The sequence below is a fragment of the Gossypium raimondii genome, chromosome 5 (assembly GCF_025698545.1).
Source record: "Gossypium raimondii isolate GPD5lz chromosome 5, ASM2569854v1, whole genome shotgun sequence".
In the NCBI taxonomy this organism is placed as follows: domain Eukaryota; kingdom Viridiplantae; phylum Streptophyta; class Magnoliopsida; order Malvales; family Malvaceae; genus Gossypium; species Gossypium raimondii.
Genome location: NC_068569.1, coordinates 50488517 through 50505173, shown reverse-complemented (window position 1 = coordinate 50505173; position 16657 = coordinate 50488517). Strand labels below are relative to the sequence as shown.

Sequence of the window (16657 nt, the reverse complement as noted above, 5' to 3'; positions counted from 1 at the left end):
AAAAATATTAATCAAACTTTATGTTTTAGATATGTTGCAAATTCTTTATCAAAAAAATTATATTTAAGTTTTTCTTATTTAAGAGTGAAAAATAATTATGTATAGTTTTATTTAATTTAATTATTTTTAAAAGGTAGCTTTTTACATAGGTGGTTTTTTAAATATATATTTAAAATAAAAGACATAAATAAGGTGATAATATTATTAATTGATTTATAAAAATAAGTTTAAATAAATTCCCAATTGAGTTGTTAGACTTGTCAAATAATTTATGTGTTTAGATTATGTGATATTATTTATGTCTTATTTTTACCATATTTTTGGAGTATATCTTGATTTAAGGCAAAATTTTGTTAAAATAAAATTTATATAAGGAAATTAATTAATAAAATGATAAGTTGTTAACATCTTTGAACATTTGAAATTGAAAATTGATGATATGTTTATAGGAATTGGTGCTTGGGAGGGTGACTTATAAGCAATTGAGTAATATATGTAAATATGAGGAAATGGAGCAGAATCAAACGTCATCACATCATCCCCAACAGTTTGCTTCCCAAATCTGACTGTAATTGTTATCTTGGAATGTGAAAGCTTGAAATCTATATTTCCAATTACCGTTGCTCATGGCGACCCTAGAATGCTAAATGCGCCCAGTTTACAAACGCTAAAGATAGAGAGGTGCTTTGGGTTGGAAGAAATAATCCAAGACAGTCAAATATCAATCATAAGCTTTCAATGCTTAAGGGAAGTACAAGTTACAGAATGCAATGATTTGAAATATCTCTTCCCAATGTCTGCTTCTAATAACCTTGGGCAATTACAAACTCTGAAGATAGAAAGGTGCTTTGGATTGAAAGAAATAATCCAAGACCCACAAGTATCAAACATAAGCTTTCAATGCCTAAGGGAAGTAAAAGTTACAGGCTGCAATAATTTGAAATATCTCTTTGTTGGTGCTGTGAAGAAATAAGAAGCTTGGTCCAGCTTTGGATTGTGTAGCAAGGCTCGATACTTGCTGTACAAACAAGCCGAATTTGATGATGAAAACAGAACAGAAAAATTGAAAGCTAAGAACAATGGAGCATATGTTCAAAAAATGATTTTTCATTAGCATGAACAATGGCATAAGGCCAATACATAAATCGAGCCTTTGCTTGTCAAAATCAAAGTAAGTTCACCTAAACATCACCTACTTCAACTAATACATTGAAACTTGAAAAATTAAGCTTACACACATAAACAAAGCTGGTTAACAGCTATATCAACATCAACCATAAAATAAACTTAGTTCAAAATGAACTACAATACAAGATAAATCACTTAGAGTAACAAAATAAACTCAAAACAAATGGCAGCATCATTGGGCTTTAGCTGTTGCCTTTCTGCATGTGACCATCGTGGCCATCTTTGCTACTGCATGGAGGCTACCTTCAACACTCCTCCTTAGCTTCCATGCTGCTACCTCCCATTTGGTTTCTTAAATTGTTGAACCTTGACACACAAAGGGCTTTTGTGAAGATATCAGCAACCTATTCTTATGAATTGCAATGAATCAGCTCCACCTCTCGAGCTTGTTCCATTTCCCTTATCACATGTAGCTTGATGATGAAATGCTTCGTTCTACCATGGAAAATAGGATTCTTTGCAATTGCAATAGCAGATTTGTTATCACAGTAGATCTCTGTTGCTTCCTTTTGTTGTAGGTTCAAATCAGCTAGTATCTTTCTCAGCCAAATGGTTTGATTAACTGCACTAGCAGCTGCAACATACTCAGCTTCTACTATTGACTGATCCACTATTAATTGCTTCCTCGAACTCCAACAAAACAGAGCTGAGCCAAGTGTAAATGCATAGCCAGAAGTGCTTTTCATATCATCTTTTGAACTAGCCCAGTCATTGTCAGTGTAGCCTATGAGTTTCAAGTTTCCAGTTTTCCAAAATTGTATTCCATGGTTCAAGGTACCTTTAATGTACCTGAGCACTCTTTTGCTTGCTTGTAAATGTTGCGGATTACAGTAGTGTATTCCATGGTCAGTGTAGCCTAATAGTTGTCAAATACAACAAACAGCCAACTAGACTTCTGTAGATAGATTCACAAAAAGGTTCATGGTCTCCTTGGCTCGATAGCTTCATACCAACAGCTATAGGTGTGCTTGTTGGCTTACAGTTCTACATGGAGAACTTGTTTAAAATCTTCATAGAAAAGTTCTTTTGGCTTAGAAAAATTCCATTTCTGGTTTGCATCACCTCCATTCCAAGGAAGTAGCTCATTTTCCCTAAGTCAGACATATCAAACATGTTTTCCATTTTTGCTTTGAAATCGATCAGCATGTTTTGATCTCCTCCTGTCACCAAAAGATCATCCACATAAAGGGACACAATAAGTTGTGTTTCAACTTTAACCTTATTGACATAGAGTGTTGGTTCACTGATACTCCTGTCAAATCCTAGACTGATCAAATAAGAGACAATTCAAGCATATTAGACTCTAAGGGCTTGCTTCAGGCCATATAAGGCCTTTTTGAGCCTGTATACCAAGTATTCCTTGCCAGATACAACAAATTCTTGAGGCTGGTCAATGTAAATTTCTTCTTCTAAGAAGCCATTAAGAAATGCTGACTTTAAATCCATTTGGTGAATTGTCCACTGGTTTTGAGCAGCTAGAGCTACCAACAATCTGATTGTGTCAAGTCTGGCTACAAGTGCAAATGTTTCCATGTAGTCCAGACCATATCTTTGACTAAAGCCCTTGACAACTAACTTGGCTTTCAACCTATTCAAACTGCCATCTGCATTATGCTTAACTTGATAGACCCATTTCACACCAATGGTTTTTCTGTTGATAGGTCTTTCAACCAGCTCCCATGTCTGATTCTTCTGAATCATATTGATCTCATCAACCATAGCTTGCTTCCATCCTTCATCTGCCTTAGCTTCTTCAAAACTGGTAGGTTCAACTGTGGCAACTTGTGCCCTATTATAGATTTCATCCAAAAGTCTTGCGCCTCTGACAGGTACATCATCAATATCCATTTGAGGACCAATCTGGTCAGGCTCAATCTGATCAACCATTAGCTCCTCAGAAGTTGCTTCTAGTTCATTTTTCTCCCAATTCTAGCATCTATTTTCATCAAAGACCACATCTCTGCTCACCTGAATTTTATTTGTTGAAGGATCCAAAATTCTGTAACCTTTCTTGACTAAACTATAGCATATTAAGATGCCTGGTTGGGCCCTTTTTGATAGTTTATCTCTCTTCTCAACTGGTATTTATACATCGCACAGGCAGTCAAAGACTTTTAAGTGAGCTAATGAGGGCTTGAATCCAAACCAGGCCTTAAAAGGTGTCTTGTGAGCAAGTGCCTTGGTTGGAAGTCTGTTCTGAAGGTAGAGAACAGTGTTTACTACCTCAGCCCATATGGTTTTGGGCAATTTCTTCTCGAACAACAGACATCTGGCCATATCCATCAAACTTCTATTTTTTTCTTTCATTGACTTTATTTTACTGAGGAGTATAGACATTAGTTAACTGGTGTTTGATACCAGCATCATTGCAAATGGTTTGAAACTGAGCTGAGGTGTACTCAGTTCCATTGTCTGATCTTACAGACTTTAACTTGCATCCAGTTTCTGTTTCAACTACAACTTTGAACTTCATAAACACTTAAGCTACCTCAGACTTATGTTTCAAGAAGAAAATCCAGGAATATCTTGTACAATTATCAATGAAAAGAATGAAGTACCTGTTTTTGTTGAGTGATTTAGTCTTCATTGGGCCACACACATCAGTGTGCACCAGCTGCAACCTTTTTGAGGCTCTCTATGCTCTATTTGCAGGAAATGGTAGTCTTGCTTATTTTCCTAGCTGGCATACCTCACAAACTTCATCATTCTCCACTGAGTTGGTAAAATTTTCAGCCAAACCTTCACTGACCATCTGAGCCATTAATCTGAAGTTAGCATGTCCAAGCTTTTGGTGTCAAAGCTTAGAATCATCAGTAGAGGGTGTTGACTGACTTTGAGTCACTTGGCCAATGGACTTTAAAGCATTTATCAGTCATAGTGACTGTCATGAGGCTTGATCCACTTGGATCAGCAATATGGCACTCATTACCCTTGAACATCACTGAATAACCGTTCTCAAGCAACTGAGCTATGCTGAGAAGGTTCCTATCAATTTTACGTACCAATAGCACATTTGATATGATCTTCTCACCTGTGGAAGTGCATACCAACACATCCCCCTTTCCTTCAGCCTTTATAAATTGACCATTGCCAACTTTTACTTTGGTTTTGCAGCTTCTATCCAAAGTTTTGAAAATGGTTGCATCTGGTGACATGTGGTTAGTGCAACCACTGTCTAATAGCCAACCTTTTGAGCCATTCTTCTGACCAGCTAAGCATGACACTGCAAACACTTGCTCCTCTTGATCACTACTTTCCTCAACCACTCGAGCTTCAATCTTTTGTTGCTGTGCTTGATTGTGCCTAGTTCTGCCCTTATTTTTACAAACCCTTTCAACATGGCCCCTCTTCTTGCAGCATCAGGCATAAACCTATTTTTCAAAGACTTTTTTCCTTTGTAGGCAGTGGTGCCCGAAACACCCTTGGCCTTGGCTTGAAAAACACTTTCTTGGTGCTCCTCCATCCTGCTAGCTCTCCTCTGCTCTTGAGCATAAAGGGCATTGATTAACTCAGTTAAAGAAATGCTTGCCAGGTCTCTTAAATCCTCAAGAGATGAGATTTTTGCCTTATATCTTTTAGGCAATATTGAGAGCACCTTCTCCACAATTCTTGCTTCACTGAACTGTTCTCCTAGTAGTCTTATGCTGTTCACCACAGCCATGATCCTATCAGAATACTACTTCACTGTTTCTTCCTTCATATTCAAATTTTTAAAATCTCTTCTTAGATTCAACAACTGCTGCTGCCTTGTCCTCTCTGTGCCTTGGAACTCTTCTTTGAGCTTGTCCCAAGCTTGTTTTGGTGTCTCACAAGCCATAATTCTAGTGAAAATGACATCTGAGACACAATTCTAAATGCAGGACATGGCTTTTTGCCTCTTGGTCCTCTCATCAGCATGTTGTCTGATCTGAGCTATTGTGAGATTGACCCTGAGTGGTGTTGGCTCAGTATCAGTGTTCACAACTTCCCACAGATCAAAGGCCTGCAGGTAAGTCCTCATCTTAACCACCCACATATGAAAGCCTTCCGCATTGAAAACTAGTGGGGCTACTGGTGAAAATCCTGAAGAATCCATTCGAGTTATAATTCAGTTGCAATAGGTCCACTAAGACAAATGTTCTAGACACCAATTGTTGGTGTTGTGAAGAAAGAAGAAGCTTGTCCAGCTTTGGCTTGTGTAGCAAGGCTCGATACTTGCTGTACAAACAAGCCGAATTTGATGATGAAAATAGAATAGAAAAATTGAAAGCTAAGAACAATAGAGAATATGTTCAAAAAATGATTTTTCATTAGCATGAACAATGGCATAAGGCCAATACATAAATCAAGCCTTTGCTTGTCAAAATCAAAGTAAGTTCACCTAAACATCACCTACTTCAACTAATACATTGAAATTTGAAATATTAAGCTTACACACATAAACAAAGCTGGTTAACAGCTATACCAACATCAACCATAAAATAAACTTAGTTCAAAATGAACTATAATACAAGATAAATCACTTAAAGTAACAAAATGAACTCAAAACAAATGGCAGCATCATTGGGCTTTAGCTGCTGCCTTTTTGCATGTGACCATCGTGGCCATCTTTGCTGCTGCATAGAGGCTAACTTCAACACTCTTCCCAACGTGTGTTGTTAATAGTCTTGGACAATTGCAAACTCTAAAGACAGAGAGGTGTTCCCAATTGCAAGAAATAATCTAAGGACCAGAAGTGTCAATCTCAACGGCTCAAGGTCTGTCACTATTAAATGAAGTTGAGTTGATTAATTTTCCTCAATTGAAAGGAGGGAATAGAAACGACATTGTGCTTGCATCACCATCTTTGCACAAGTTAAAAGTGATGGGTTGTCTCAATTGACACCTTTTTATTATTTCAACTAATATATAAGTAAGACCTTCTTTTATATATTTATATATATTATTTATTTAATTTTTCACCTTTCTGATAATTTGTTGTCTAAAATAAGTAAATGCTTGTAAAACTCTTAAAAAGATAGTTTTCATTTTAGAATTTTAGTTTAAAAATAGAGAAACACTTTGAAATTGATGATTGATGATATGTTGATAGGTATTGGAGTTCTCGGAGATGACAGAAAATAAGCAAATAAGCAACGTGATAGTCCCTGAAATGAGAGGAGGAACATCAACTAGTATGGAATATTTAACAATTTCCAATTTTGAAGAGCTGTTTGAATATTTTTGGATATAATCTTTCAAGTCTGAAGATCTTAAACTTGTCTAGACTAATTGAATTGCGAGTGATATGGAGTGGTCCCATCCAAGTTGGAAACTATCAAAATCTCACTGAATTGGATGTCAAAGATTGCAAAAGGTTAAGATACATCTTCCCACTTACCATGGCTCGAAATTTGTCACAATTGTGGAGGTTGGATATATCTGACTGTAAGGAATTGGAGCAAATAATCAAGAAGGATCAAACTTCATCACAACATCATCTCCAAGCTGTTTGCTTTCCTAATGTGATTTGGATTACAATCAGGAATTGTGAAAATTTGAAATGTCTCTTCCCAATTACTCTTGCTCATGGCGGCCTTCAAAAACTAGAAAATATAATCCTTAGAAGGGTTTCCAAATTAGAACAGGTGTTTGAAGGAGATGAGCCAAATGTGGATAAAGAGGAAGAGAAAGTGATACACCTACCTCGATTAACCGACTTACAGCTTGATGGGGTACCAAACCTCGCGAGCTTCGGCCCTGTGGGTTATCATTTTGTTTTCCAATCATTGTTGATTTTGCGAGTAGTAGATTGTACCAACATAACCACAAGATTTAGTTTTGATTCAGATAAATCAGTGCATGCCAAAACACAGGTACACTACTCTTCCAAACTCAATAATAAGCAGCTTTAAAACAAAATTGATTTCTGTTGGCTGACAATATTTTCAGTTTTGGGAAAGTTTCTTTGCTTTCTTCATCATCAATCATCAGAAGCAAACAGTAATAAATCAAGGTTTATTTTGTTTTGCAGGCATGCCAATTAGTTGATGCAATTGTAATGGAGGAATCTGCTACAGCCCAAGAAACTACATGGCCAATTTGCAGTGATATACATTGGTTGAAACATAATTATACATATTTCTGAATAGGAAAATGAATGGAGCAGTAAATAAAGTCAGTTCTATTTAAGGAGTTGATTTCAAAACTCATCATTGTGGATGTTTAGAAAAGTGGTAGCAATATATTCTGGAATAAGCATTCAATTGAATGTCATTTCCTTCTTACTACATGAATTCCAACTACTCTTAAATTATTATACTTTATTTAAATAAGTCTTTAAATTATTTTTGTAATTAAATAAACTCTTATTTTATAATTTTAACTTATGAAAGTCCTTAATTTTAAATTTTAAGCTAATTTACATTTTATGCAAAGGTGAATTCGGAGGGAATAGTTTAAATACAGATGAACTTTCCATCTAGAGGTGCTCATGGGCCAGGCGGCCCGGCTCGGCCCAACGGCCCACCCGAAATATGGAAGGATTTGGGTAAAAATATAGGCCCGAAATATGAGCTTGGGCAAAAAAATGAGGCCCATTTAGAAAACCGGCTTGGCCTCGGGCACCACTTTTTTGGCCTGGGCCTGGCCTGGCCCAGCCCGATATAATAAATATATTTATTTTTTTAATTTTTTAATTTTAAAATATTTTTAAAATACTTTTTTATTATTTTTTAAATTTTAAAATATTTTTAAAATACTTTTTAAAATTTTTTAATTTTAAAATATTTTTAAAATATTTTTTTTAATTTTTAAAATAAATTTTTGATATTTATTAAAAAAATAGGCCGGACCGAGTCGGGCCCGGGCTTATGATTTTTTTCCCGAGCCAGATCTGAGCAAAATTTTAAGCTCATATTTCGGGCCGGGCCGGGACAGGCCCAAGCCTAGGACTTGGGCTGAAATTTTTTATAGGCCCGGCCCGACCCATGAGCACTTCAATTTCCATCCCACCGATAGCCATTATCTTTGCAAAACAATTGCCCCCACCCCACTAACCCAATGTTGGATGGGACCTCAGCAATCTCCGTAAACTAGTAAAAATATAGTAAAATTTTTAAATATAGTTGTTTTAAAATTTTTTAAATTTTAAATTAATAAAAGTAAAAATATATTTTATTATTTTTAAAATAATAAAATTTTAATTTAATTTTTAAAATTTATAAAAATATGAATTATTTAAATAATAAAATTATATTTTATTATCGTAAAAATTTTAATTTAATTTTAATCCTCTAAAAATTTTTTGACTTTACCAATCATAAAGTCACTTGTCGATCTCTGCAAACTTCTCAATTTTCAATCTTCTGTAACTTGAATTTTTAAAAGTGATGCATTAATTATATATTATATATTATATATATTAACTAATAACTAAATAATAATAGTTAACATATTTTGAGCTTTTATTAAAGCTCAATTTTATTGAAGATGTTCAAATCTATAATTTCAACATTGGAATTTTTGAACTAAGGTGTGTTCAGTTTATTTAATCATTAAATGGCATATTACATCTAATGTGATATAATTTAAAATAAAAATTTTAAAAATGAATATTATAGTTGTCGTTCATTTTTTTAGTTCAATTTTACTTAATTTTTATTTTTAATTTTGAAAGTTATGCAGCATGATTCTATTTCTTTAAAATTTTTATTTTAAATTTATCTACATAAGATTTAATGTTTCATTTAACTATTATAATAACAAAAGGACCCGATTGATATAGTATTGATAAATTGAAGATGTAATTAAAATAATTTGAAGTTTAGGAACCAATTTAAAATGAAGGTAATAGTTAAGGGATGTTTGATGAAATTAACTCTTTTCAGATGGTGATAATTATTAAGTCTGCCTTAGGGCAAAGTGAAAAAGTGGAAAGCCGAGTAAAAAGATGACCCAAAGACTCACCTTTTTCTCAGTCGACTGACATGCCTTGTCGGTCTTTTTTGCAAACCAATCAGTCATTAATTTAGATCCCAATATTGCAGAAATCTCATAACACAAATCCTTTGGCTACTAAATCAAGAAAACCCAGTTTGTTGCATTTTCCAGGCAGATTAACTTCAATTTCTTTGTGAAGGTTTCTCCTTATTTTAGTTCAACCTGGATTTCTATTTCTATTTTGTTCTTGTTTTTTTTATTATTTCCCTTTCCTTAAAGATAAAAAATATCTTCAAGTTCTTTTGCTCAAAAAAAAAACCCCCAACCTTCAAATCCCTTTGGATTGTACTGAAGTAGTAAGAATCTTCTCAAGATTAAGTGTAGTTTGATTTTGAAGTTCCCAAGTGAGGTAAATCTATTTATATTTGTGTTTATATATTTGTTATATATATTTTTGATCTCATCTCATCTCATCTTTTATGTTCTTCTTGACGCAAATCAGAGGTAAAAGAGTGTTTGGATTTTTTATTTTGACGATCAAATTCTTGGAGTTACAACTTCTTATTGAAGTGGTAAGTGGATATGTTTCCATCCTTGTTATAACTAATTATCTGTCCTTTTTTATTTATAATTATATCACATTACACACATGTATATGATTTTATTTAGGGATGAATGTTGTATCAAATCGAGTCGAAAAATTTTAAATTAATCGAGTTGACAACTCCTATTTTATCATTTTAGTTCGATTTGAAATTTTTTAATTGAATTAAGTGAAATAAAATTCAAATCAAATAAAATTATTAGAGTTAAATTAAAAATTAAACATGTCAAATTAAAATATTATTACCGTATAACTATTTACATGTTAAACCACTTAAATTTGAAACCATGTATATTTAAAAAATTTTAAAGCAAAATAAATAAACTTGATCATTAATTATTTAGGTCCTAAAATTATTATTTTAGAATTTTTAAAATTATTAAAAAATTGGAATGTTTATAAATATTTTAAATTTTTGAAAATTATTTTAATTCTTTTTGTTTGTTGAAAGAAACCAATTTGCTCATTTTAAAATTGATAGGGATTAAAGAGGTATTTACACCAATCTATTATTTGAATTGTAAAATTCAAATCGATTCAATTAACTTAAAATTTAATTTTTTCAATTTTTCAAATTGAATCTAGTTTTTCTCGCCCATAATTTTATTAACTTAAATGATTTGACAAAAATAAAACAAACAAAATGAAATAAAAGCACTATAAAGTTGATTTTATTAAATAAAATAGAAAAACCAATTCTATATTATCTATATCTATTAGATTTTATCTCAAACGGAAATATTTTATATTAAAAATATTTATAAAAATATTTCAACACATTATATTATGGAAGTGGCAAGAATTTTTCATAGAATTTGTTGGTTTCTTTGTTTGATTCTTAAATACTATCTTTGAGTTGTTTTATTTGAATATTAAATAAAAGTATGAAAAGTTGAAAATATCCTTATATTAATATTAAAATAATATTAATTACTTTTTAGAGTAAGGATATTTTAATTATTTTACTGATCGAGTTAGTGCCTAACTGACTCGTGACACCAACTTAGTCAAACTCGTTATATATATATATAATCTATATATATATATGAGAGAGAGTCATAGTGTCACTCTCAACTCCATTAACCAAATTTAGTAGAGATAAAAACTCAAAATTACTATTGGGTAGTTTTAGTTTTAATTTTTTAAATTTAAAAATTTAATTTTAATGTTTAGAATTATATTTATCGTGTAATGAAATATATCCTTCCAATTTATAATTTTATCAACTAATATGAATTGATAAAATGAAATAGAAACTTCTCATCTAATGCTTGCTTTCCTTTATACTTTTATACCCAATTCTATACAATACTTGTATTTAAATTTCTAATGTATAAATTTGTTTTTAGTTTGGTATCATATCAATGTGAATGTCTGTATAATTTTGTTTTCAAGTCATGTTTTTTTATTAAGTTTCTAATGATATTCGCATTTTGTGTTATGTTTTTAGCTGGACTAAGTTGGAAGAAAAGCCCATTGATTCTCAGACTTTGAATCCTTCTTCAGTTTGAGCTTGTCAAGCATGGGTAGCGGATTTTGTGAGGCTGCTATTTCGAACTGCGTTGGAACACTAATTGTGGACTGTGTGGTGAAGCCGGTAGGACGTCAACTTGATTATGTCCGTCGCTTTCATGGCAATGTTGAAAAGCTCCGAGAGAAAAAGTGTGATCTTGAAAGTGCACGAGATCGTCTACAACATGAGATTGAGGATGCTGAAAGGTAGCTTCTACTAATTCAAAAGGATGTACAGAACCTGCAATCAAAGGCAGGCGAAACAGTATCGGATATGGGAACTCTGGAAGGGGAAATTCAACTGAATAAGAGGTGGTGTCTCAATTGGTGTCCTAATTGGATTTGGAGATATCAATTAAGTAAGAAAGCAATGAAGAAAACTCAGGATATGTCTGAGCTTTTGGAAGAATTTGGTCGACTTGGACCAGTCGGTTACCGTGATCCTACTGCCCTTCCCACTATAGACTTCTTATGTTCTAAGGAATTTGTGGTTTCGGAATCTTCGAAGGTTGCTTTCAATCAAATAATTGAAGCCTTAAAAGATGAGAATATCAACATGATTGGGTTGTGGGGGATAGGAGGGGTGGGCAAGACCACCCTGGCTCGTGAAGTAGGAAGTCAAGCTACAAAACTGAATTTGTTTGACAAAGTTGTGATTACGACTGTGTCTCAAAAGCCTAATTTTGAAAGAATTCAAGATCAAATTGCACAATACATAGGCTTTGAAATGAAGAATGATCAAGGAAGAAGATCCGAGCAAGAATTATGGTTAAGGCTGAAGAAAGAACAGAGGATTCTCATCATCCTTGATGATATTTGGGAACCTATCAACTTAAAGGAGAATATAGGAATTCCAATTGGTGATGACCATAAGGGCTTCAAAGTTCTTTTAACAACACGCCGTAAACGAGTATGTCAAATTATGGAGTGTCGACCGGTGGTACAACTTGACTGTTTGGATGATGATGAAGCTGGGACTCTGTTTGAAAAGAAAGCAGGTCTAGATGACTTTTCTGATGATTCTATTAAAATCCTAGCAAATCAAATTGTCAAAAAATGTGGGGGTTTGCCAATAGCTATAGTTCCGCTGGCAAGTGCCTTGAAAGGCAAAACAAATTGTCATGAGTGGCAAGTTGCATACCAGAGACTCGAAGGTCGTAGATTGACTGAAATAGAGGATGTTGATGAAAGAAATGCCTTTGTAATTCTTAAGGCGAGCTTCGATTACTTGAAGGATTTGATGACCAAGACATGTTTCTTGTTGTGCTCTTTATTTCCCGAAGATCATGAGATTTATGTGGAGGACTTGGTAAGATATGCATGGGGACTGAAGTTGTGTAAATGCATCAACCCAATTAAAGATGTTAGAAGTGAAGTACTTGCATCAATTGAGACCCTCAAGAACTCCGGTTTGTTGCTAGATTGCGGAAAAAGGAATGTCAAAATGCATGACGTGGTTCGCCAATTTGCTTTGTGGATAGCATCTTCAAGAAAGGAGATTTCTTTTGGGACTATTGAAACACTCCCGATGGATGAAAGTTTCAAGGATTACACAGCAATCTCTTTCGAAGCTAACCAAACGGATGAACTTCCTAAAGGAATGCGTTTTCCATAAATCCAACTTCTTTTACATGGTGGCATTCGTTTCATGGAAACTTCAAGCAAAATCTTTGAGGGTATGAAGGCATTACAAGTTTGTGCTTTGAATCGTCTGTTGATATCTCTGTCTACATTTCAGTTTCATATGAACCTTCAGACTTTGTGTTTGATTGATTGTGAACTCTCTGACATCTCAATGCTTGGGAAGCTGAAGACACTTCATATTCTCTCTTTAAGTAGATCTGATATCACTGAATTGCCGACTGAAGCTGGTGATTTGGAAAATCTAAGACTGTTGGATTTATCGTATTGCTATGAACTACGAAGAATCACTCCTAATTTAATACGAAGATTGTCCAATTTAGAAGAACTATACTTGCATGGTTGTAGTTCATTAAAATGGGCGACTGAGAATTCAACTAAAAGGGAAAGCTATTCCAGCCTATCAGAGTTGAATTTATTGCCAAAGTTGGTTGTAATATCATTGGATATTTCTTCTGAACATCTTCCAGACGGCTTTGTGTTTCGTACATTACCGACCTTTGATTTTTGCATTGGCATAGAAAGAGAACGGTGGTACCAAAAGAGAGACCTTGAAACTTGTCCAATCTCAAGATCTTTGAGAATCTATAAGTCTGTAGATGCATGCAAGCAACTACTTGAAGATGTAGAATTTCTTCAATTGAATAAGGTGGAGGGTCACCCAAACCTTATTCCGAGCTTGAACTTGGGATTTAGAAAGTTGACTTCTCTAAATCTTCGACAGTGCCACTTTATGCAATGCCTAATTGATGCATCAAAGCAGCAAGTGCCAATCACTGCACTCTCTAATTTGAGAAAGTTATCATTAAGTCATATGTTTCATTTGGAAGAGATGTGCAATGCTCCCCAGCCGCAAGGGTTTTTACGAAAGCTTGAAGAGGTTATAGTTTCAGATTGTGGTGAGATGCAAGTGTTATTCCCAATTGCTGAATTGAGGAGCATAGAACAAGAAGGGCCCAGTCGTTATTTAAGCCTCCAAAGTCTGAAGATTGTTAAAATAGAGGGATGCAATAATTTGAAATATATCTTCCCAATGTCAGTAGCTAATAGCCTTGGGTAATTGCAGACTCTAATGATAGAGAGATGCTTTGGAATGGAAGAAATAATCCAAGACTCACAAGCATCAACCATAAGCTTCCAATGCCTAAGGGAAGTACAAGTCAGAGAATGCAATAAGTTGAAATTTCTCTTCCCAATGTGTGTTGCTAATAGTCTTGGGCAATTGCAAACTCTGAGGATAGAGAGATGTTCCCAATTGCAAGAAATAATCCAAGGACCAGAAGTGTTAATCTCAATGTCTCAAGGTCTTGCACGATTGAATAAAGTTGTGTTGATTAATTTGCCTCAATTGAAAGGAAGGGGTAGAAACGACATCGTGCTGACATCGCCATCTTTACATTTGTTAGAAGTGAGAGATTGTCCTCAATTGACACCTTTTATCGTTCCAACTAATATACAAGTAAGACCTTCTTATATATATTATATATTGTAAACACTATCTAGTACTACGTAATAATATTTATGTTGTGTTTTTGCACCATATTTTTGGAGTTTTTTTTTGGTAATTTATGATTATTTGAGTTGAACAGTAAACTTTTTAAAAATTTGAATTCTTTGACTATAAAAGATTGAAAAAGAAATCTTGTGCTTATTCTTAAATTGATTATATGTTTATAGGTATTGGAGTTCTCAGAGATGATAGAAAAGAAGCAAATAAACAACGTGACAGTCCCTGAAAGGAGAGGAGGAACATCAACATGTACGGAATATTTAAGAATTTCCAATTTTGAATAGTTATTTGAATATCCTAGATATAATCTTTCAAGTCTGAGTGTCCTAGGCTTGCACAAACTAACTGAATTGCGGGTGATATGGACTGGTCCCATCCAAGTTGAACACTTTCAAAATCTCACTCAATTGCTAGTCTATGACTGCAGAAGGTTAAGATACATCTTTTCACCTACCATCGCTCGAAATTTGCCACAATTGGGGATTTTACAGATATCTGACTGTGAGGAATTGGAGCAAATAATTAAGAAGGATCAAACTTCATCACAACATCATCTCCAACCTATCTGCTTCCCTAAATTGAATTGGATTAAAATCTGTAACTGTGAAAACTTGAAATGTATCTTCCCCATTACTCTTGCTCATGGCGGTCTTCCAAACCTATGGGACTTAGGCCTTGCAGGGGTCCCCAAATTAGAGCAGGTGTTTGAAGGAGATGAGACAAATCTGAATAAGGAAGAAGAGAAAGTGATACGCCTACCTCTGCTCTACTCCTTAACGCTTGATTACCTACCAAACCTCGTGAGCTTTAGTCATGTGGGTTATCATTTTGTTTTCCCATTTTTAACGGATTTACAAGTAGAAGGTTGTCCCAACATAACCACAAGATTTAGTGTTGATTCAAATCGATCAGTGCATGCCAAAACACAGGTACACTGTTGGTGCTGTAACTGAAACTAACAGATTCAGCACAGACTTGTCGAGCAAGTCTCGAGACTTGCTGAGCAAACAAGAGAATTCGAGCAAGAGAAAGGAAGAAAAGCTAAGAGAAATGAAGAGAAAAATTGATGAACAAACTGAACTTCATTCATCAAATTGAATAATGGCATAATGCCAATACATAAACCAAGCACTAAGCTTGTCAAAAACAGCAAATAATTACCTAAACATCACCTACTCCCACTAATTACATGGAAACTTGAAATTTTAGCTTGTAAACCTATACAAAGTTGTGTTTACAGCTCATACATAAGCTAATTACATCAGTCAACAACCTAACTTAGTTAGAAATGAACTAAGATTACATTTCATTGACTAGAAATTACAAAATAAATAAAATAAGCTTGCATCAGCAGCTCCTGCATGTCTTGGTCTTCATGGCCTGCATGCTGTCGAGTTTGCCGCATGCTGAACCAACTTCATCACTCCTCCTTGGTTTGCATGGAGCAAACACGTAACTTCTTCCTTAGACATTCGAACCTTGTGACACTAAGGGCTTTCGTTAAAATGTCTGCAAGTTGATCCTCTGAATTACAGTGGATCAGCTTTACTTCCTGAGCTTGCTCCATTTCTCGAACAACATGTAACTTGATGCTAAAATGCTTTGTTCTTCCATGGAACACTGGATTTTTAGCAATTGCTACTGCAGATTGGTTGTCACAGAAGATCTCAGTAGCTTCCTCTTGATGCACATTCAAGTCAGCCAAGATTTTCCTTAGCCATATGGCTTGGTTGACAGCACTTGCTGTTGCCACATACTCTGCTTCAGCAGTAGATTGAGCCACTAGACTTTGCTTCTTCGAGCTCCAGCAAAACATGGCTGAACCAAGGTTAAAAGCATACCCTGAGGTGCTTTTCATGTCATCTATCGAGCCAGCCCAGTCACTATCAGTGTAGCCAACCAGCTTCAGATTTCTTTCTTTGCTGTACTTCAAACCATAGTTTAAAGTGCCTTTGACATATCTCAGCACTCTCTTTGCAGCTTGGAAATGCTTCTCATTGCAGCAATGTGAGAACCTTGAGAGCAATCCTACAGCATACATGATGTCTGGTCTAGTGGCAGTCAAGTATAGCAAGCAACCAACTAGACTCCTGTAGGTTGTTGCACATACTTTCTCAAAATCACCTTGGCTCGATAGTTTTTCTCCAACAGCAACAGGTGTTTTAGTTGCCTTGCTGTTTTGCATGGAGAACTTGGTCAGAATCTTTGTGGCAAAGCTTCTCTGGCTTAGAAATATCTCATTATGTACTTGAGACACCTCCATTCCAAGAAAATAGGACATCTCCCCAAGATCAGACATTTCA

General features: G+C 34.6%; 3 protein-coding genes across 3 annotated transcripts in view; all 3 read left to right on the top strand.

Moving 5' to 3' along the window:
• Positions 1-16657, top strand: part of LOC105767165 (disease resistance protein At4g27190-like) — a 92610-nt gene that overhangs the window by 45332 nt on the left and 30621 nt on the right. The window lies entirely within an intron of this gene.
• LOC105766391 (disease resistance protein At4g27190-like) lies at positions 9102-12983 on the top strand. The gene is made up of 3 exons (XM_052630053.1): positions 9102-9496; positions 9590-9659; positions 11142-12983. Exon 3 carries the CDS (start codon positions 11478-11480, stop codon positions 12816-12818), a length of 1341 nt encoding a protein of 446 aa, XP_052486013.1. The 5' UTR covers positions 9102-9496; positions 9590-9659; positions 11142-11477; the 3' UTR covers positions 12819-12983.
• Positions 12852-15452, top strand: LOC105767164 (putative disease resistance protein RGA4). The gene is made up of 5 exons (XM_012586673.1): positions 12852-13900; positions 14057-14303; positions 14522-14603; positions 14685-15154; positions 15267-15452. The coding sequence occupies exons 1-5, from the start codon at positions 12852-12854 to the stop codon at positions 15450-15452; spliced, it is 2034 nt and encodes a 677-aa protein (XP_012442127.1).

Bases quoted from the DNA above. Each gene is read 5' to 3' on its own strand.
- LOC105766391 (XM_052630053.1), top strand. From the start codon at position 11,478: ATGGGAACTCTGGAAGGGGAAATTCAACTGAATAAGAGGTGGTGTCTC.
- LOC105767164 (XM_012586673.1), top strand. From the start codon at position 12,852: ATGGAAACTTCAAGCAAAATCTTTGAGGGTATGAAGGCATTACAAGTT. The intron at 14,604-14,684 runs GTACGGAATATT...TGAGTGTCCTAG, and splicing joins GAGAGGAGGAACATCAACAT to GCTTGCACAAACTAACTGAA. The intron at 15,155-15,266 runs GTGAGCTTTAGT...CAAATCGATCAG, and splicing joins TTGATTACCTACCAAACCTC to TGCATGCCAAAACACAGGTA.